At 37.5% G+C, this 17163-nt stretch overlaps 1 protein-coding gene across 1 annotated transcript; it reads right to left on the reverse strand.

Moving 5' to 3' along the window:
- Positions 1-449: 449 nt before the first annotated feature.
- ywhag2 (3-monooxygenase/tryptophan 5-monooxygenase activation protein, gamma polypeptide 2) lies at positions 450-10894 on the reverse strand. Its single transcript, XM_053507458.1, has 2 exons — positions 10677-10894; positions 450-2548 (listed from the first exon to the last, which is right to left on the reverse strand). The coding sequence occupies exons 1-2, from the start codon at positions 10761-10763 to the stop codon at positions 1892-1894; spliced, it is 744 nt and encodes a 247-aa protein (XP_053363433.1). The 5' UTR covers positions 10764-10894; the 3' UTR covers positions 450-1891.
- Between the last annotated feature and the right edge of the window lie 6269 nt (positions 10895-17163).

The raw sequence follows: 17163 nt of genomic DNA on the forward strand, positions 1-17163 counted from the left end.
CTTAAATATATGAGAATGATAGTCAAAATACCATAAAAGCGCATAATTTTATGTAAATTAATATGAAAACAGTCTCAGCTGTGTTGGGGGCCCTGTCAAGATTCTTTTCATGGGGCCCAAAATCCTTAGCAGCGCCCCTGCATTTCCATACAGGGCTTTTTATTCAAATAATAATTCTCCTCAAATACAGGCTTCTAGCATGTAAAAAGCATGCAGAAACCTGCCTATGGTTCTTCTTAATATTATAAAGATGTAACCATATGGTTTAGGTTAAGTAATAAAGCTTTGCTTTAGCATGGAATATAAATACAGGGTTGTCAAAGAAACAAAACAACATGCAACATGCACATTGTGGTAATCCATTATATCTTATATAATATGATATTCGTTATACAGTATGCTTCAGAGCAATGTCCTTCACTACACATGACCAACATAGAGGCAATGCATCTATGACCACTTGTTCTTTATTTATTTACTTTTTCATTATTTTGGCTCTTGTGCAACTGCTACATAATTATTCACATTCAAGATAAGTGTCACCCAGGAGACAGCTGAAAGTTAAAAAAAAAAAAAAGGAAACAAAAGTAAATATATGAAAGAAAAAAATAACACTGCCAAATACAATTTATGGTCCATGTTCTGATTTTGTCACAGAAACACTGATTCTGATACTCCACTGTAGCTTAAACCATACATGTTGCATTGTGCGTAACATGACAAAAAAGCACTTAATTTGCTGAGAGCAGAAACATTGTTAAACAATGTCATAATATAGTTTACTGAGGAAAAACACATGCACAGTTAAGTGATTAGGAGTGTTTTTCAAATTTCAGTCTAGCTATAGAAATAAAACATATTTCATGTCACAACAGCAACGCCCATAACAGATCGATTTATTCACACAATCACAATTTTTAAATTAGCAAAATAAATAAATAAATGAATAAATAAATAAGAAGTAACCAATATAATGTGTTTTTACTTCTCAATCATAGGAACACATAACATCCAAGTTATAAGTTAATAAAGTCAAGCTATTGTATAAATACATCACCAGCATGCACAATATTGAATCATTGATAGTATCATCATCTTACACTGACAAAACAGTATAGTTGGCAAGTGCAAAAATAAATTAAACACAGAAGTAAACCACAAACTTTGAAGCTGCAAGATTTTCTTATTTTATAAATATTTTTTTAATCGCTGCCTCTTATCACGTGACCTTTCAAAATAACCTGTGGCTCCAGTAATAAAATATGGAATAAGACCATCATAATATTTTAGTTTTTACTGTATATCTGATTATTTAGGAAATCAAAACATTAAACTATTCTGATAAATATGCTGTATTTAATTACCACAACTGCTAAACTCACAAATTTGCCTTATACTGTATATGTTAATCTTTTTTGTGACTAATACTGGAACCATTCAAGGCGATTTTGCAAACGTTAATTTAAGAGATTTTTTGTTTTTAGCTCACCCTCTTTTTTTAATGCTTTTCTACTACCCAGAAACAAAAATGAGCAGCATCTCTTTATCTCTTTGAACCACTTCAGTCCATATGCTAGTGCGTTGCTGCTATTTCAAACCAACGAGGACCCCTTCCTGCCTGACTGACTGACATTTTCAGTGGTTTGGCTAACTTCATAGAGAACCGAGACAAAGTAGGCTCATACAGCTATTATAGATATCGGTTTATCCTCAAACTAAGACTTCAGCCCACCCTGTTTTAACTGCCCTCAATATTTTTTTTTTCTTTTTGAATTCATGGAAAAATAAAGAACTGCCGCTGCAGAGGAAACCATGGCGAAAGCTGCTTGCCAAAGTCCACCAGCCGTACATCTTAAATAATTTTTTCTGCACAGGGTAGGATCACTACCACTTAGTTGTTGCCCTCACCCCCCTCGTCATCCTGCTGATCGCTCGTCCACAGTGTCAAGTTGTCTCGCAGCAGCTGCATGATGAGCGTGGAGTCCTTGTAGGAGTCCTCGTTGAGGGTGTCAAGCTCAGCAATGGCGTCATCAAATGCTGTTTTGGCCAGGTGACATGCCTGCTCCGGTGCATTTTGGATCTCATAGTAGAAAACTGAGTAATTAAGTGCCAGGCCCAGGCGGATGGGGTGTGTGGGCTGCATGTGTTCTTTGCTGATCTCATGCGCCTCATTATATGCCTTTTCAGAAGACTCTACCACTGTAGATCGCTTCTCACCTGTAGCTACCTCTGCGAGGTAGCGGTAGTAGTCACCCTTCATCTTTAGGTAGAACACCTTGCTTTCATGCTGTGCGTCACTGCAGTTTTTAATCAGATAGTTGTTGAGCAGGCCGAGCACATCTTGGCAAACAGCCTCAAGCTCTTTCTCAATTTTCTCACGGTAGGCTCGTACCATCTCAATTTTCTTTTCATTGCCGTCGGCTGAGGTCTTCTGCTCAATGCTAGAGATCACCCTCCAGGAGGAGCGGCGTGCACCTACCACATTCTTATATGCAACAGAAAGCAGGTTCCTCTCCTCATTAGACAAGGCTTCATTCAACTCTGTTACCTACAAAACAAACAAGATAATTTCAGATGAATAGAATAATAGGGAAAATGCAATTCTGTCGATTCTTCTTGTTTGGATAAGTGATGGAGTTTTCCTACAGTGCTTGGCACAACCTATTTTGTCTTTCATTTAAAGTTGGTTCATGTTTAATTCCATGTAGCTATAGTAAAATTACTATCAGTGGCACTTTAATAAAAACTGCACAAACACCACACTTATTTCACTGAGCAAAGAAACCTCCCATCCAATTCTGACAGATTATAGATTTAAGAAGCATTAGGGTTTTTAAAAAGTTACTGTCCAAACAGAAGAGAATGAACTGTCCGCTGACCTTTAGTGTGTTAGGCCATTAGAAGCTATGGTGGTCTCTAAGCTCTCCTCCTCGAACAACCATATCATAGAGAATTCTGCACTTTAAGCAGATGTATCAGGTAGCATCAATCCTTTTAAATCAAGCCCCTTTTAAATATCAAAACTGTTTAAAGATAAACTACATTCTTTCATGTTCTACATGTTTTAAACATTTTTCATTTCATTTTAAAGTAGTAAAATAATTTAGAATAGTACATTGGCTGCTGGAGCTGTGTTTCCCTTTTAATTTAGTGTTTAGGGACTTAACCTGCAGTTTAACAGCTAACTACTTATAATTTATAATAATTTATTGTTTTAACATTTTAAAACCTCATGCTAAAATTGACCACTAAGAAAAGTTCAAATAAATATTTTCTATTTGCAATTCGGGATTTCATCTCCTAATTTTGGTAGTAAAAAAATAACAGTCGACAAAATGTGTCCTTTGTCAAATCACTCCTTGCTGTTTGGTCATTTACCCTGCTTTACTAAATTAATATAAACCATTAATTAAAAAGATTTTAGTGAAATATAATAAACTTTATATACATTATATGGACAAAAGTATGTCACCCTTTTGCAGATACACCAGCCTTCTTGGAAGGCTGTTCGCAAGATTTTGGAATGTTTCTGTGGGGATTCATGCCAATTCATTTTGTGGAGCATGTATGAGATCAGGCACTGATGTTAGGCACTAATGTTGGACAGAAGGGCCTGGCTTGAAATCTCCTGCAATCTTCTCGCAAAGGCCTGGCTCGCTCATCCCAAAGGTGCTTGATGACATTGAGATCAGGGCTCTGTGTGTCCAGTCATGGTATTCCACACAGAACTCATCAAACCATGTTTTTATAGTCCTTGCTTTGTGCACTGGGGTACAGCCATGTTGGAATGGAAAAGGGCCTTCCCCAAACTGTTGAACAAAGTTAGAATCATAACATTGTCCAAAATGATTGCCTTTTACTGGGATTAAGGGGCCTATTTAACACCTAAGTAAAGCTAGTCAGGACAGGGAAGCAAAAAGTGCTCTAAAACTTCCTGGCCTCACCAGCAGATGACATGGCTCCCCAAACCACCACTGACTGCAAACTTTATACTGGATCTCAAGCAACTTGCAATCTGTGGCTCTTCTCTCTTCCTACGGACTCTGGGACCTTAATATCCAAATAAATGGAAAATTTACTTTCATTTAAAAAGAGGACTTTGGCCCACTAAGCAACAGTCCAGTCCTTTTTGTTCGTAGCCCCGGGTAAGATGATGATGTCTCTGGTTCAAGAGTGGCTTGAGACAAGTAATGCGACAATGGATATGTCTGTGAGTTGTGGCTTTTAAAACATTGACTCCAACTGCAGTCCGCTCCTTGTGAATCTACCACAAATTCCTGAATGGGCTTCCCTTCACAATCCTATTCAGGCTGCGGCTATCCCTGTTGCTTGTGCACCTTTTTCAACCACAGTTTTTCCCCTAATGTTCTTAATGTTCAATGTAATTTGAATTAAATTTTATGTGTACAATGTGAAAAATGTATACATACATATATGTATATATATATATATATATATATATATATATATATATATATATATCAAAGTGATCGGATTCTGATAATCAGATTCTGTTTCTGATGAGCAAGCTGAGGGCGATGGTGGCAGGGAAAAAACTCAGGTGGCAATAAGAAGAATCCTTGAGAGGTACCAGACTTGACTCAAGAATCCATCCTCATTTGGGTAAAAACAGATAGCAGGAATTGTTTTCAGTTATAATGTGTTCTGTGACTGAAAGTTCAATATAACAGATGATGTGTTTAAATTAACATGGAGTCCAGTTTGATATTGGAGACTTGAAAATGTAGGAAATTCCAGACCTGACGATTGAGCAACTGCAGTTACAAAGTCTCAGAGAACAGCTGTCTGCATTACCTAAGACAGGACCATCTTAATGGTATAGTGGAACGTCCCCAGTCACCAAACACAGCCCAAGCTGACCACACGAGGCCTCCAATCATTAAAATTAAAAGAAATAAACACTTGAAATAAATCAGTCTGTGTGTAATAAATCTATAGAAGTTTCACTTTTTCAATTGAATTATAGAAATGAATCAACTTTTTGATATTCTAATTTATTGACATGAACAGGTGTATGCAAAGGGGCCCAAAAAAATTACACACATGTCTACACATTCAACATATGCTGAGGACTCTGCAGTTGCTCTAAGCCTGCAAAGTGCCATTTGGAAAGAACAAAATCATATTGCATGTACAATTGTGACCTTTGTGTTTGTGTGCATGCACGTAAAACAAAAGCCTTTTCTGTCAGAAAGCAGTGATTCTCTGTGTCATTGGAGAGGTTCCTTGTTAAAGAAGTTTTTTTAAAAGAATTCTGACAGAGCAGTGTTTCTATTGTGTGTGTCTGTGTGTTTGTGCATACACAGCACACACAAACACACTAATGGAAACACTGCTTTGTCAGAATTCTTTTCAAAGGTTAATCTTTTTAATTTTTACTTTATATATTTTATTAATTATTTTTATATGAATATATTTGTATTGTGGAACGAATCATCAGAGTTTCCATTATTTCTTATGGGAAAATTCACTCTGATATATGAGTATTTTAATATACAAGTATGCTTATGACACAAATTATGCTCACTATCAAAGGTTTAACAGTATTTATTTTAAACTATGGATGTTATGGATAAAGTAAACTTTTTTACACCAAAATGTACACCGTCATTTTATTAGAAATTTAGTAAAGACCCACCTTTGCCTGTAATAATATTTTGTGAAATCAGTTGTACTATAACCCTGCCTTATATATTCAATAGTATACACTATGTGAGTACAAAATAAATCAGCTTTACCCAGATTTTAAATATGACAGTTCGACCTAGGAAAACACATGCACACTATTTTCATTCAGATTATAAATGAGGCCCAATGTCACCAAATTTCTATTTTCATTTGAGAAGCAACAAGCCATAACTCCTTGGTTGCATAACAGTTATAGTCACACTATGCTCCATGAATGCGACTTCACAGGCACAGAGATGAGCAAGAGCTTATGCAGTTTCCAGTTTCCATGGCAATCTTTTACTTTTGTATATCAGCGAATCTGCTTTGTGAAGCTGCAAAGAACTACTACCGAGTATGGGGAGCAAAACTGATTATGGGGATGTGTGTGTTTGTGTGTGTGTGCTGTGGGTGGGTGGGGATGGGGGGTTAGAGATAGAAAGACAGACAGACAAAATGTTCTCACGAAAAGTCCTGCACAGCTGCACTGTAATTTAAGATGGGGAGTACATGTTAGGTCACCTGTTACACTGGCCTTTTCCGTGACCTCTTATAAACCATGTCAGGAGCACAGTATTTCCACTACTGATTTAAAATAGTATAAAAGTCATACACAAATATTTATAATTTTAATCACTCTGCATGTCAGTACCTCTGCAAAACAAATTTTCAACCACATTAGGCAAAAACCAGCAGTGTTTGTGTTTTTGTGGCTCCTCCAAAATTATTTCTGTATAGTATAAATCGGATCAGAACATGAAATTCATGGACATTAAAATATTCAGGATATGTTCATTGGGCAGAACAGGGTAAACACATGGGAACAGCAAATGTAAAGCTATTTCTTAAATAAAATTTATTGAGATAAGTATCAAAGAAGCAGAGTTTTAAAAAGCAATAATGTCTGATGGTTGTTTTCTCATGGGCTATAAGCACTGCGTTAATAACCAAATAATATGCTATTTGTGGGAAGTTGTATAGATAAAAGAGCTTTTATCTTTGGGCATGACACCCTCTTACAATTTTAAGATGTTCCTCAATAAGCACCTAATCAATTACAAATGTTTGGAATATATAATGATTAAACATTACTGGTACCAATTTTACAATGCACTAATGCATGTATAAAAACACAGAGCTCTCACAAAATACAGGTATTCACAAAATAGATACAATTTGCAAAATTAGTATTTTCTGAATTTGTTTACCTAAATAAAAGTGAGAAAAAGTAAAAACATGACCAACCAATAGATTAAATTGCAAAAGTGATTAGACTCCACTGATCTAGGAACCTAAGAGCTAAATAACTTTAAGACGAGCTGACCAAGTAGCGTAAACATTTTTGTATAATCATAATGATTAATGATTAACCAATGATGGCCAGCAAAGACACAAAACTTGCTTTTCAATACGTATAAGAATGATTAATCAAATAGTGGAGTAAGCATGGCTAGTCCTAACTGACCATTTAGCACCTTCATAAGATATGCCATCTAAGGGCTTCAGAGACTGTAGGAGGTATACCCACTTAATAGACATACAACATTTCATGTTATTTGTGCTGTCCCGGACTTTAATATTTCACATGCTCAGTGAGGCCTGTATGGTCTAAAATGTATCTCTTGGGTCGTCTTGTATTTCTCTGAGCATTGCACGGCCTGACCTTGGGGTGAATGTGCTGGGATTGTCCACTCCTGGGAGAATTGGCAACTGTCCTAAATGATTTTCACTTGTGAATATTAGGGTAATCTATATTAGGATACTATATAGGGTATATTTTATAAACCTTTCCAGATTGATGTGCAGCAACAATTGCTTCTCTAAAACCAGGTATTGTGTTAACACACCTGTATGCTGCAGACCAGCAAACTACCTGCTTTTACAGAGGTCTTCACACCTGCTGATGTTCAATTAACCAAGGGCTGATGATTAGCAGCACCTGACTGCAACTTACCCTTTTAAATCCTCTAGAAGCAGTAAGGGATAACCTATTATTGCTGACAATTTCTTTTGCTCTTTTTCTTTTGCTTAATTTTTTGTTAAATAAATATGAGCACGAGTCAAAAAAGTTATATGCGGTTGTTTGTCTAAGGTTGTTTGCCTAATACTTAGACCCGCTACGATCAGATGATGTTTATTATGTTTTTACCCGAAAAACATACAATTAAACGTGGGGACACTAACTTTTACACATGACTGTAAGTACAGTGCCGTGTATCACAATGATAATGCACCAATACACACAGCAAGACTGGTGACAGAGTGGTTTAATGAATGATTAATCAGATAGTGGAGTAAGCATGGCAAAAAAGTGAACATCTCCCATGACCTGCACCAGATCACCAGATCTAAATATTATTGAACACTTTGAGGTGTTTTGAAGGAGCAAGTCAAGAAACGTTTTCCTTCACCAGCACCATGTAGTGACCTGGCCAGTATTTTGCAAGAAAAATGGCTCAAAATCCCTTTGGGCCACTGAGCAGGTCTTGTATTTGTCATTCCCAAGACGAATTGATGCTGTATTGGAGGAGTCCCTATACCATATTAATGAATTATTGTGGTCTTAAACCAGGCGTTTCAGTTTCATTGTCCAACCCCTGTATGTATGTACAGTATGTATGCACTACTTTACCCAGAATTTACCTATTGCTCCACAGTCCAATGTTTATGCTTTTTTGCAAAATGAAGCATTTGTTCTGATTAGTCTCACTTTCAAGTGGTTTTCTTTTGGCCTTACAGATGTTTAAACATTTAACATAGCTGTGATTGCTACTGTGAAAACTGTCAGAAGCTTCACCAAATATTTAAGTGATTTTCAATCATGATTTGAGTGATTTTTCTTGATTTTTTTTCTGACCACAGTGAACGTTTCAGCACTATTCTTCCAGGTTTTACAGGTTGTACAATATGACAATTTCACACCCTGTGTATAGCATGAGACAGCAGTATTCCATTTATTTGATTAACTATCTTTTTTAAATTTAGCTTTTTTTTTTTAAACATTAAATGCAAAAAAGTAATTATAATTTCAAACAAGGGTCAAGCGATTTATTTCAATTGAGCAAATAAACAAATGGGCAGTTACTACTGGACATGCTAACGTTGTAACTTAAATTTAATAAGTAAAACAGGATCAAAGTATATTGTCCTATTGCTAAAATAATTTCAAAAACTTTTTACAACATAGTTATACCTACATAGGTACCTTTTACATCATAGTTATAGCTTTGTTTGGCGGAACGTCGGCTGCATGGTAGTTTTGCGTCCATGATGGACTTAAGTCGATTTAAGGTAGTTAATGGGAGGGTAGAATTTGACTGGCTACCAGTGTTACTCTACTGGAAAAAACAGCAAGCTTGGAAAACAAATATGTCTGTAGAAATCTAAAAAAATTAGCAGCTGAGATAGATATTGCAGTACAAGCTTCATCATCCTTCAATATCTTCCTGCCTAAAATATTTTTATTTATTGTAATTATTATTGAATGATTGTACTTACGCTTTAGGAAATGATACAAAGCAACACAGAATTGAGACATACTAACTTACCTGGAAATATGTTAAAAAAAAAAAAAAAAAACATGGCCTAGAACAACCTAAAGGTGTTCATGCAAATATATGTGATTCAAATACAACTAAAATTGTTTAAAGTTAATTCTGTTTACAAATGAAATACTTAATTATATATAAAATATGTTAAATGGCACAGGCACACACCAAAAGCAGATATTGTTATCACTCAGTGAACTTGAACAAATATTCTTGCTTTTAAATAAAAAGTACATCATAAAACTAGATTTGATTCATAATTACAGCTGGTTAACAGACACGTTAATATGCTAAATCAAAAGAAGGAAGAAGGAACACACTATGGCTAAAAAGACATGATGTCAACTGTATAAGGTAGAGGTGGGGAGGGTTGTCTCTTTGCGTGTGCAATGAAACAGTCGTGTTTTTCTCTTTTTTTGCCTAAACAGAACTGGCACAAGGCTCTGACAAATGCAGATCACACCACCTCAATTCTCCTTTTGTAAAAATTACTTAATTAACTATTTGTGTAAAAAAAAAACAGTCTCTAATAATTCTAGTTGTTTCTTTATACAAATAATCATAAACTGTACTATTTACAGAATATCATGGAATATATAAAAATTTTATATGTATAAAATACTATAATAAAATATATATGAGAATATACTGACAGAATAATTACTACAGCTGAAATGTGAACAAGTAAGGGTGTGAATAAAGAGAAAGCAATGCTGGGCCCCACTGCAATATGACAGCAGTGGAAGCTTCGAGAAGAATTTCTACCGCCTCTGACATTGGCTTAGAAAGAAAAGGCACATTTATGGGAAAATGCAGCACACATAGATACACAAAGACAAAAATACAACATTGGTGAAGATATTTATTATGACAGTGCCAATTTAGTCACAATAATATAGATGAAAATGTGTATAAGATTTGTCTTTGCGTATTTTGTCTTCTTCAGATGTATAGACTTCAATGAAAATGAATGAATGAACGTGCAATCAGTCAGGACGCAGGGTCAAGCGGTTTATATGGTGAATCACTGTCCTTTTTCAAAGGTTTAAGATGTCTCTGGAGGACATTTGGTTGCATTTTGTGTCCCTGTGTTTCTTCGTTCATTTCACAGTAAGCTAGAAGACACGAGGCACCGCCCAAGCAGCAGATATAATACACCCTGATATAACACACCCTGATACACACCACCCCGCGCTACTGCTCTAAAAATCATATGAAAACACGATACAGAAAGACAAACATTTATGCGACAATCCTTGGAAATGTCATATCCTATAGACGGGGTCTTGACAGCAGTATTTTCTATCAATTTTGTAGCTATGCATCGCACAGATATTCTTGCAGCGTTTACATGCGGCAGGGTTATGTATTTGACGATTTAAAAAAGAACAGAAAAGGCAAATGGTCGGTGCTATTAGAAATTAAAACAGGGAGACTCACCGACTTCATGGCTGCTGCCATATCGTCATATCTCTCCGCCTGCTCAGCTAGTCGAGCTTTTTGAACCAGCTGTTCACGGTCAACCATGTTTAATGCGGTTGGTTTAATTTACGACACGAGTGAAAATTTAAATACGCTGAGGGTTTTCTCTACTCGCTGTAAACTGGGTGAAGGAGCACCGAACCGGTCTGCAGCTGTTCCTCGCAGTCTGCGCTGCTGCCGACAGGGGCCCCTTTAGCCCCCTCCCATTCTCCTCTCCCCCGCCCCGCTTCAGCCCTCCTTCTCGCGCGCTCTGCGGCTTTACGTCAGCGTCTAAACCTGGCGCGATCCTCGCGCGTGATGTAACGTTCCTTATTAGAAGGCCAAAAAGATGGTAAATTATTGCGCCGATTTACCAATCAGAGCTGTTTATTTTTTTTTAAATAAAGATCAGGGCTGGACTGGGACAAAAAATCGGCCCGGGCATTTTGACTAGAGACCGGCCCACTAGGTATTATTGGCAAAGCCATAAAGCCTTTAAATGAAAACAAACGCTGTTCTGACAGCGATGTACACTATCCTGTTGGTATATATGTATCAATCTAATAAACTTAAACCTACACCATCCTCCCTATTCTGGTATTCTAAACAGTACTTACCGGAAAACAAAAGACTGCTTGGTCGAGTTAACCTCCTGAACTATCTACAACACATGGTGGAAACCTAAAATTAAGACAGAGAAGACTAGAGGTGAGACATGATCATTAATGAGTATTAAAATTAATAAGTTACAGATTTAGTAATATTTTCATAAACTATTTATTTACGTAATCAACAAACAGCATGGAAGCACAAAATATTTTTTTTAAACATGGCAACCTTCAAAAAGTGAAAGGAGACAGAGAAAGAAAGTTGAGAAAGAATAACACTTAATTGAATTTTTGATGCCATTTTACACACAGTACATGGCACAAGAACTGACAACACAACAAAACACAGAGATCACGATCGCTGGAGTGTCATCCAGAGACCTGGGCTGCCACAACCAACTAAATCGTAACACAAATGCACAGAAATCAATTATTTTTCTACAATAATTAAATAGATTCAACATCTTTCTTCAACATAATTTCAGACTGCACAGATGGTAAGCTTACTGGGCTTACAGAGACTTATTTTTAGACTTAATATTTACTATAAACGATAATGGATTTCTATACATTTAACATCAAATGACCACTTTGGTTGTAAGATTCAGATAATTATTTAAAAGCTAGACATTTAAAATGAGAATAAGAAAAAAAAGTATTTCTTTGTGCCCCCCTTTCCTTGTTAATGCCCTACCTGGCCCCCTGGCAAAACTTTGCTAGACCTGCCCCTGCACAGTTACCAGCTGTCAGCTATGTAGAAAAGGATCCTGGTGTTATTTGTCTCTCAGAAACAGTTCATAACTTCCCTTCAACTCATTCATGTCACCTAAAAGATAAGCCTGTTTCTCCATCACCTGTTCAACTCTGATGATTCAATAAGGACATCTCCTGGTTTCACCTTTATGTTTCTCTCTCACATATCCAAACCGATCATGACTAGCAGCTTTTATGGCTGTGGCTCCAGCAAACAGCTGATAAACCGATCAGCTGATCACCAGGAGAAGGAGCGGGATAGAATGAGAGAAGCCGAGGCAGCTGCGCAGCGTAAAGACACAGGATAACTCCTGCTTTGTGGTTTTTTGTATTGTTTGTTTGTTTTTTCATTCTAGCTAAAATACAGGACAAATTGCGTTCCTTTTCACCTCAATACGTAACGCGTAATATTTTCTCTGAATACGGGACGATTACGTTTTTTACGTTTGGAAACCCATACTAACTAACCTTACCAATAATTCACTCTCAGTAACATCATAGCACCAGCATAGAAACTCTGTCATCATGCTAACTAGTACACAGTAGGAGTTATTGTAACTGACTGTAAAAAGTTAGCAAGCACAACGAAAATAAGCTACACCTACTTGGTTTATACGGGTTTTTTTATGGTTTAACTTGGGCTACCTCAAGTTCAGTTCTGCTTTTCGGACCGGCGGCCGCCTCGGGTCTCTCCTCATCCTGCCTCCACTTTCCCTCTTCAACCTGCGGCTGCTGGCCTCCATCACTTGCTAATTTTACTGAAGTGGAAGCTCCACTATAGCCACCAAACAACTGTGATATTTTAGCACATTTGGCAGCATCTGTCTGAAGGGCTAGTTTCTTTTTGGCCCTAATTTTTTCGGCTCCTTTGCGTTTTTTGTTCTCCATTTTTGTTCAGCAATGATATGTGATTGCTGAGCCGTTGCAAGGGGGAGGGTGCATCTGACCTCCTCGGCTGTAATTGGTCCAGCCCAGAGTCGATCATGAACAATTGGCCAATCCGCCACCTTTAATAGTTTATGACGTTACAAAAAAAAAAAAAAAAAAAAACATCGGCGGCCAACCCACAAAAGACGAAAATCACCATCGGCCCACCGGGCAAATGCCCGGTATGCCCTATGGCCAGTCCAGCCATGATAAAGATACTCGGTTTCTGTTTTAACCGTTATGTACTGTACATTCTGAGATGCTTTTAAGCTTACCAGGATTATAAAGAGTGGCTTTATAATCCTGGTAACCTTAAAAGCTTCTCAGAATAAATTGGGTGCAGCTTGTCAAAATATATGCAGAAAATTGAGGAGAGAGATATCTATAGGTGGCGGTAATGTAACCTGTGGAACTCCTACTACAGATGCTGAGTCGTACTAAAAGAAAAAAATTCAAGAATAAAAAGTGTGCGGAAGTACTGAATAAAGCAGACAAAGAGTTCAAGACACAGAACAAGTCAAGACAAGATCAGTGAAGGATGCGTAAGACGTTTTACGGAAGGCTGGTCTGGAAAATCAGCTTTAGGAGGAGGAAAAATGAGGGAAAATGAGCAGTTGTTATTAATGTAAAGATTTAGGCCTCATCACAGTACAGAGACAGCACTCGTTAAAGTAGTAAATGACATCCTATTGGCCTCTGATCAGGGGTGTGTAACTATGCTTGTAATACTTGACCTCAGTGCAGCTTTTGACACCGTTGATCACGCTATTCTTCTTCACAGATTAGAAAATGTAGTAGGAATTAAGGGTACAGCCCTCTCCTGGCTTAGATCCTATCTGACCCATCGTTATCAGTATGTAGACTTAAATGGTGATTATTCTGTGTTCTCTAGTGGAGTTTGGCGTTCTGCAGGGTTCAGTTTTAGGTCCACTGCTTTTTTCCCTTTACATGCTTCCTCTGGGCAACATAATCCGTAAGCATGGTATTAGTTTTTGATTGTTATGCTGACGATACACAGTTATATGTCTCAGCAAAACCTGATGAGAAAAAACAGCTTACTAAAATTGTGCAGTGTGTGCAGGACATAAGAAATTGGATGCTAATTAACTTCCTTCTGCTAAATCCGGATAAGACAGAAGTTCTAGTCATAGGACCGCATACAGCTAGGAGTAAAATTTTAGATCACACCGTACCTTTAGATGGCCTTTCTGTTCCATTAAATGCAACAGTAAAAGACCTTCGTGTGATTATTGATTCCAGCCTTTCATTTGAAGCTCATGTAGATAAAATAACCAGGATAGCATTCTTTCACCTCAGAAATATTGCCAGGATAAGAAATTTATTGTCGCTAAACGATGCAAAAAAACTAGTTCATGCTTTTATCACCTCTAGGTTGGACTATTGTAATGCCTTACTGTCTGGTTGTTCAGCTAGATGCATAAATAAGCTTCAGCTAGTCCAGAATGCAGCAGCGAGAGTCCTCACTAAAACCAGAAGATATGAGCACATCGCCCCTATCTTATCTTCACTCCATTGGCTCCCTGTGAAATTTCGCATTAATTTTAAAATACTACTCTTGACATATAAAGCATTAAATGGTCTCGCGCCGCAGTACCTGAGCGAACTGCTAGTGTCTTACGATCCGCCACGCCTACTTTGATCAAAGGATGCAGGCTGCTTGTCAGTACCGCGTATTATGAAAAGAGCTTTTTCTTACAAAGCCCCAAAATTATGGAATAGTCTTCCAAATAGTATTCGGGACTCAGACACAGTCTCATTGTTTAAGTCCAGGCTAAAAACCTATTTATTTAGCCAAGCATTTTTATAAATAGATTTGCCATAGGTAAAGGAGCAGATCTGGGGGACTCATGGACGTAGAGTATTATGGTGAACTGGTATGTTTGGATGCTGTCTTCCTCACTCTCATTGATCACTCAGGTTTGCTGACGGTGAGGTGATTGTTTGCTTTACATGTCAGGAAGCCCTTATGTTTGTGTTTCCTTCTGGCTCTCCCTTTTAGTTATGCTGTCATAGTTAGTCCTGCCGGAGTCTCTGCTTGCACTCTACAGGTAATATACATTCACATTATACATTGTGTGACTGTGACCATACCTAACTGCCATCTCTCCTCTTCTTCTCTTTCCCCCGCTCGTTCTCTTTCCTCTCTCCTCCTGTCTCCCCCTTTCACTTTTTTTCTCTCTCTGTCGAGCTACACATATCGTTCCTGAGCTGCCAGTGATCCAGACTCCCTCTGCCCTCCGGACCTGTCTGACCCATCCTGGTGCCCCGCTTCTGGCTGAAGATCTCGTCACATGGATGCCCCGTGTGTCTCTTTTGGGATGCGTCTGGTGTCTGGGGATGATTCTCTCTACCTAGAAAATGGTTCTGGCCTCGACTGGTGTTGGCATCTGTTTCTCTGGGGACTTGACAGTTCGATAGTTCAGGACTGGAACTTCTTACAAGTCTACATGGGTGTTCAATAACTACCTGGACTCCATATTAACAACAATTAACATCAGCTATTATAGCTGAACTGCCTCCCACCCTACACACTGTATAAATGCAGATAATTTACTGCTTTCTGTTTCACCCAAATGAGGATGGGTTCCCTGTTGAGTCTGGTTCCTCTCAAGGTTTCTTCCTATTACCATCTCAGGAAATTTTTTCCTTGCCACTGTCGCCCTCGGCTTGCTCACCAGGGACAAACTGACCATTTTGTTTCATACAAATTCACATTTCATACAAACTTAAATAATTCTTTTGACTGTGTAAAGCTGCTTTGTGGCAATGAAAATTGCTAAAAGCGCTATACATATAAATTTGAATTAAATTGAATTAATTAACCTACTGTATTCCAATATATGCCGGAAGGGCTAGATATAAAGATACGATATCCAATAACAGAGGTGTGGACTCGAGTAATGTGACTTGGACTCGAGTCAGACTCGAGTCATAAATTTGATGACTTTAGACTCGACTTGACAAAATATAAAAAGACTTGCAACTCGACTTGGACTTTAACATAAATAACTCGGACTTTCACTTGGACTTGCGCCTATTGACTTGTAAAGACTTGCTACTTCCCATTAAAAGCCCAAAGATAAAAAGTATGTTAACACGGTCAGCTCTATCTCTGTTTATGTGTCTGTGCGCGTGTGTGTGACAGAGCGCATGCGCGCATTCGGCACGACGTCCAATCAAAGTACCGTAGATTCTTTTGATTCGACAGCGTCCAACACGTGACAACAACGTGAACGCGCCAGTTCGCGAAATGATACCGAAGGTAGCTTCGTTTGGCTATAAAAATTGGCTATATGCGCGGACCACTGAGCTTCTACAGAATGCAGTAAAGGCCAAAAAGGAAATTGTTAGCGTTTTTTTAATCCTCTGACGAACTCTAGCCATCAGGATGTGTTTCCCTTGTTATCTTGGACATATTTAGAATGATGAACCTCGGCTGAGTCACTTGTAGGCTGTAAACATGTCAGTACATGCGTTGTATTGTTTATATTTAATCACTGGTATACACTACCCATGATTTGCTAATTTCTTTTATATGCAGTTTGGGTTTATTCAAATAATGTGACCTAGTGAATTGACATCACGCGGATAAAATGCAAATTATCTCACATAATATTATTATTATTATTATTATTATATAATATTTAATAATAATAATAATTATTATTATTATAATTATTATTATTAATATTATAATATATAATATTTAATTATAATATAATAATATTAATTATTATTAATATTAATTTATATATAATAATTATTATTATTACTATTATTATTAATGTCTTGAGACTGTATCTGATGGGTCTCTATTTTGGCATTATAGTTTTGCTGAAAAGGCATATTTGATATGAAATATCAGACAAAATACTGACATGTTTACAGCCTACAAGTGACTCAGCCGAGGTTCATCATTCTAAATATTTCCAAGATAACAAGGGAAACACATCCTGTTGGCTAAAGTTCATCAGGGATTAAAAAACACTAACTGTCCTTTTTATTCTTTACCGCGCTCCGTAGAATCTCAGTGGTCCGCGCATAACCCTTCGCGAGCAAGCCTTCTCCTAAATGCACGTTCCCTGTGGCCTTTTCACGGGGGTGGGGCTAAAAAAATGCATCCTGATGGGGGAACCAACTTCGACACAGCACCAGAT

This window comes from Clarias gariepinus, chromosome 11, assembly GCF_024256425.1.
Source record: "Clarias gariepinus isolate MV-2021 ecotype Netherlands chromosome 11, CGAR_prim_01v2, whole genome shotgun sequence".
Classification (NCBI taxonomy): domain Eukaryota; kingdom Metazoa; phylum Chordata; class Actinopteri; order Siluriformes; family Clariidae; genus Clarias; species Clarias gariepinus.

Bases quoted from the DNA above. Each gene is read 5' to 3' on its own strand.
- ywhag2 (XM_053507458.1), bottom strand. From the start codon at position 10,763: ATGGTTGACCGTGAACAGCTGGTTCAAAAAGCTCGACTAGCTGAGCAG. The intron at 2,549-10,676 runs GTGAGTCTCCCT...TTTGTTTTGTAG, and splicing joins TGGCAGCAGCCATGAAGTCG to GTAACAGAGTTGAATGAAGC.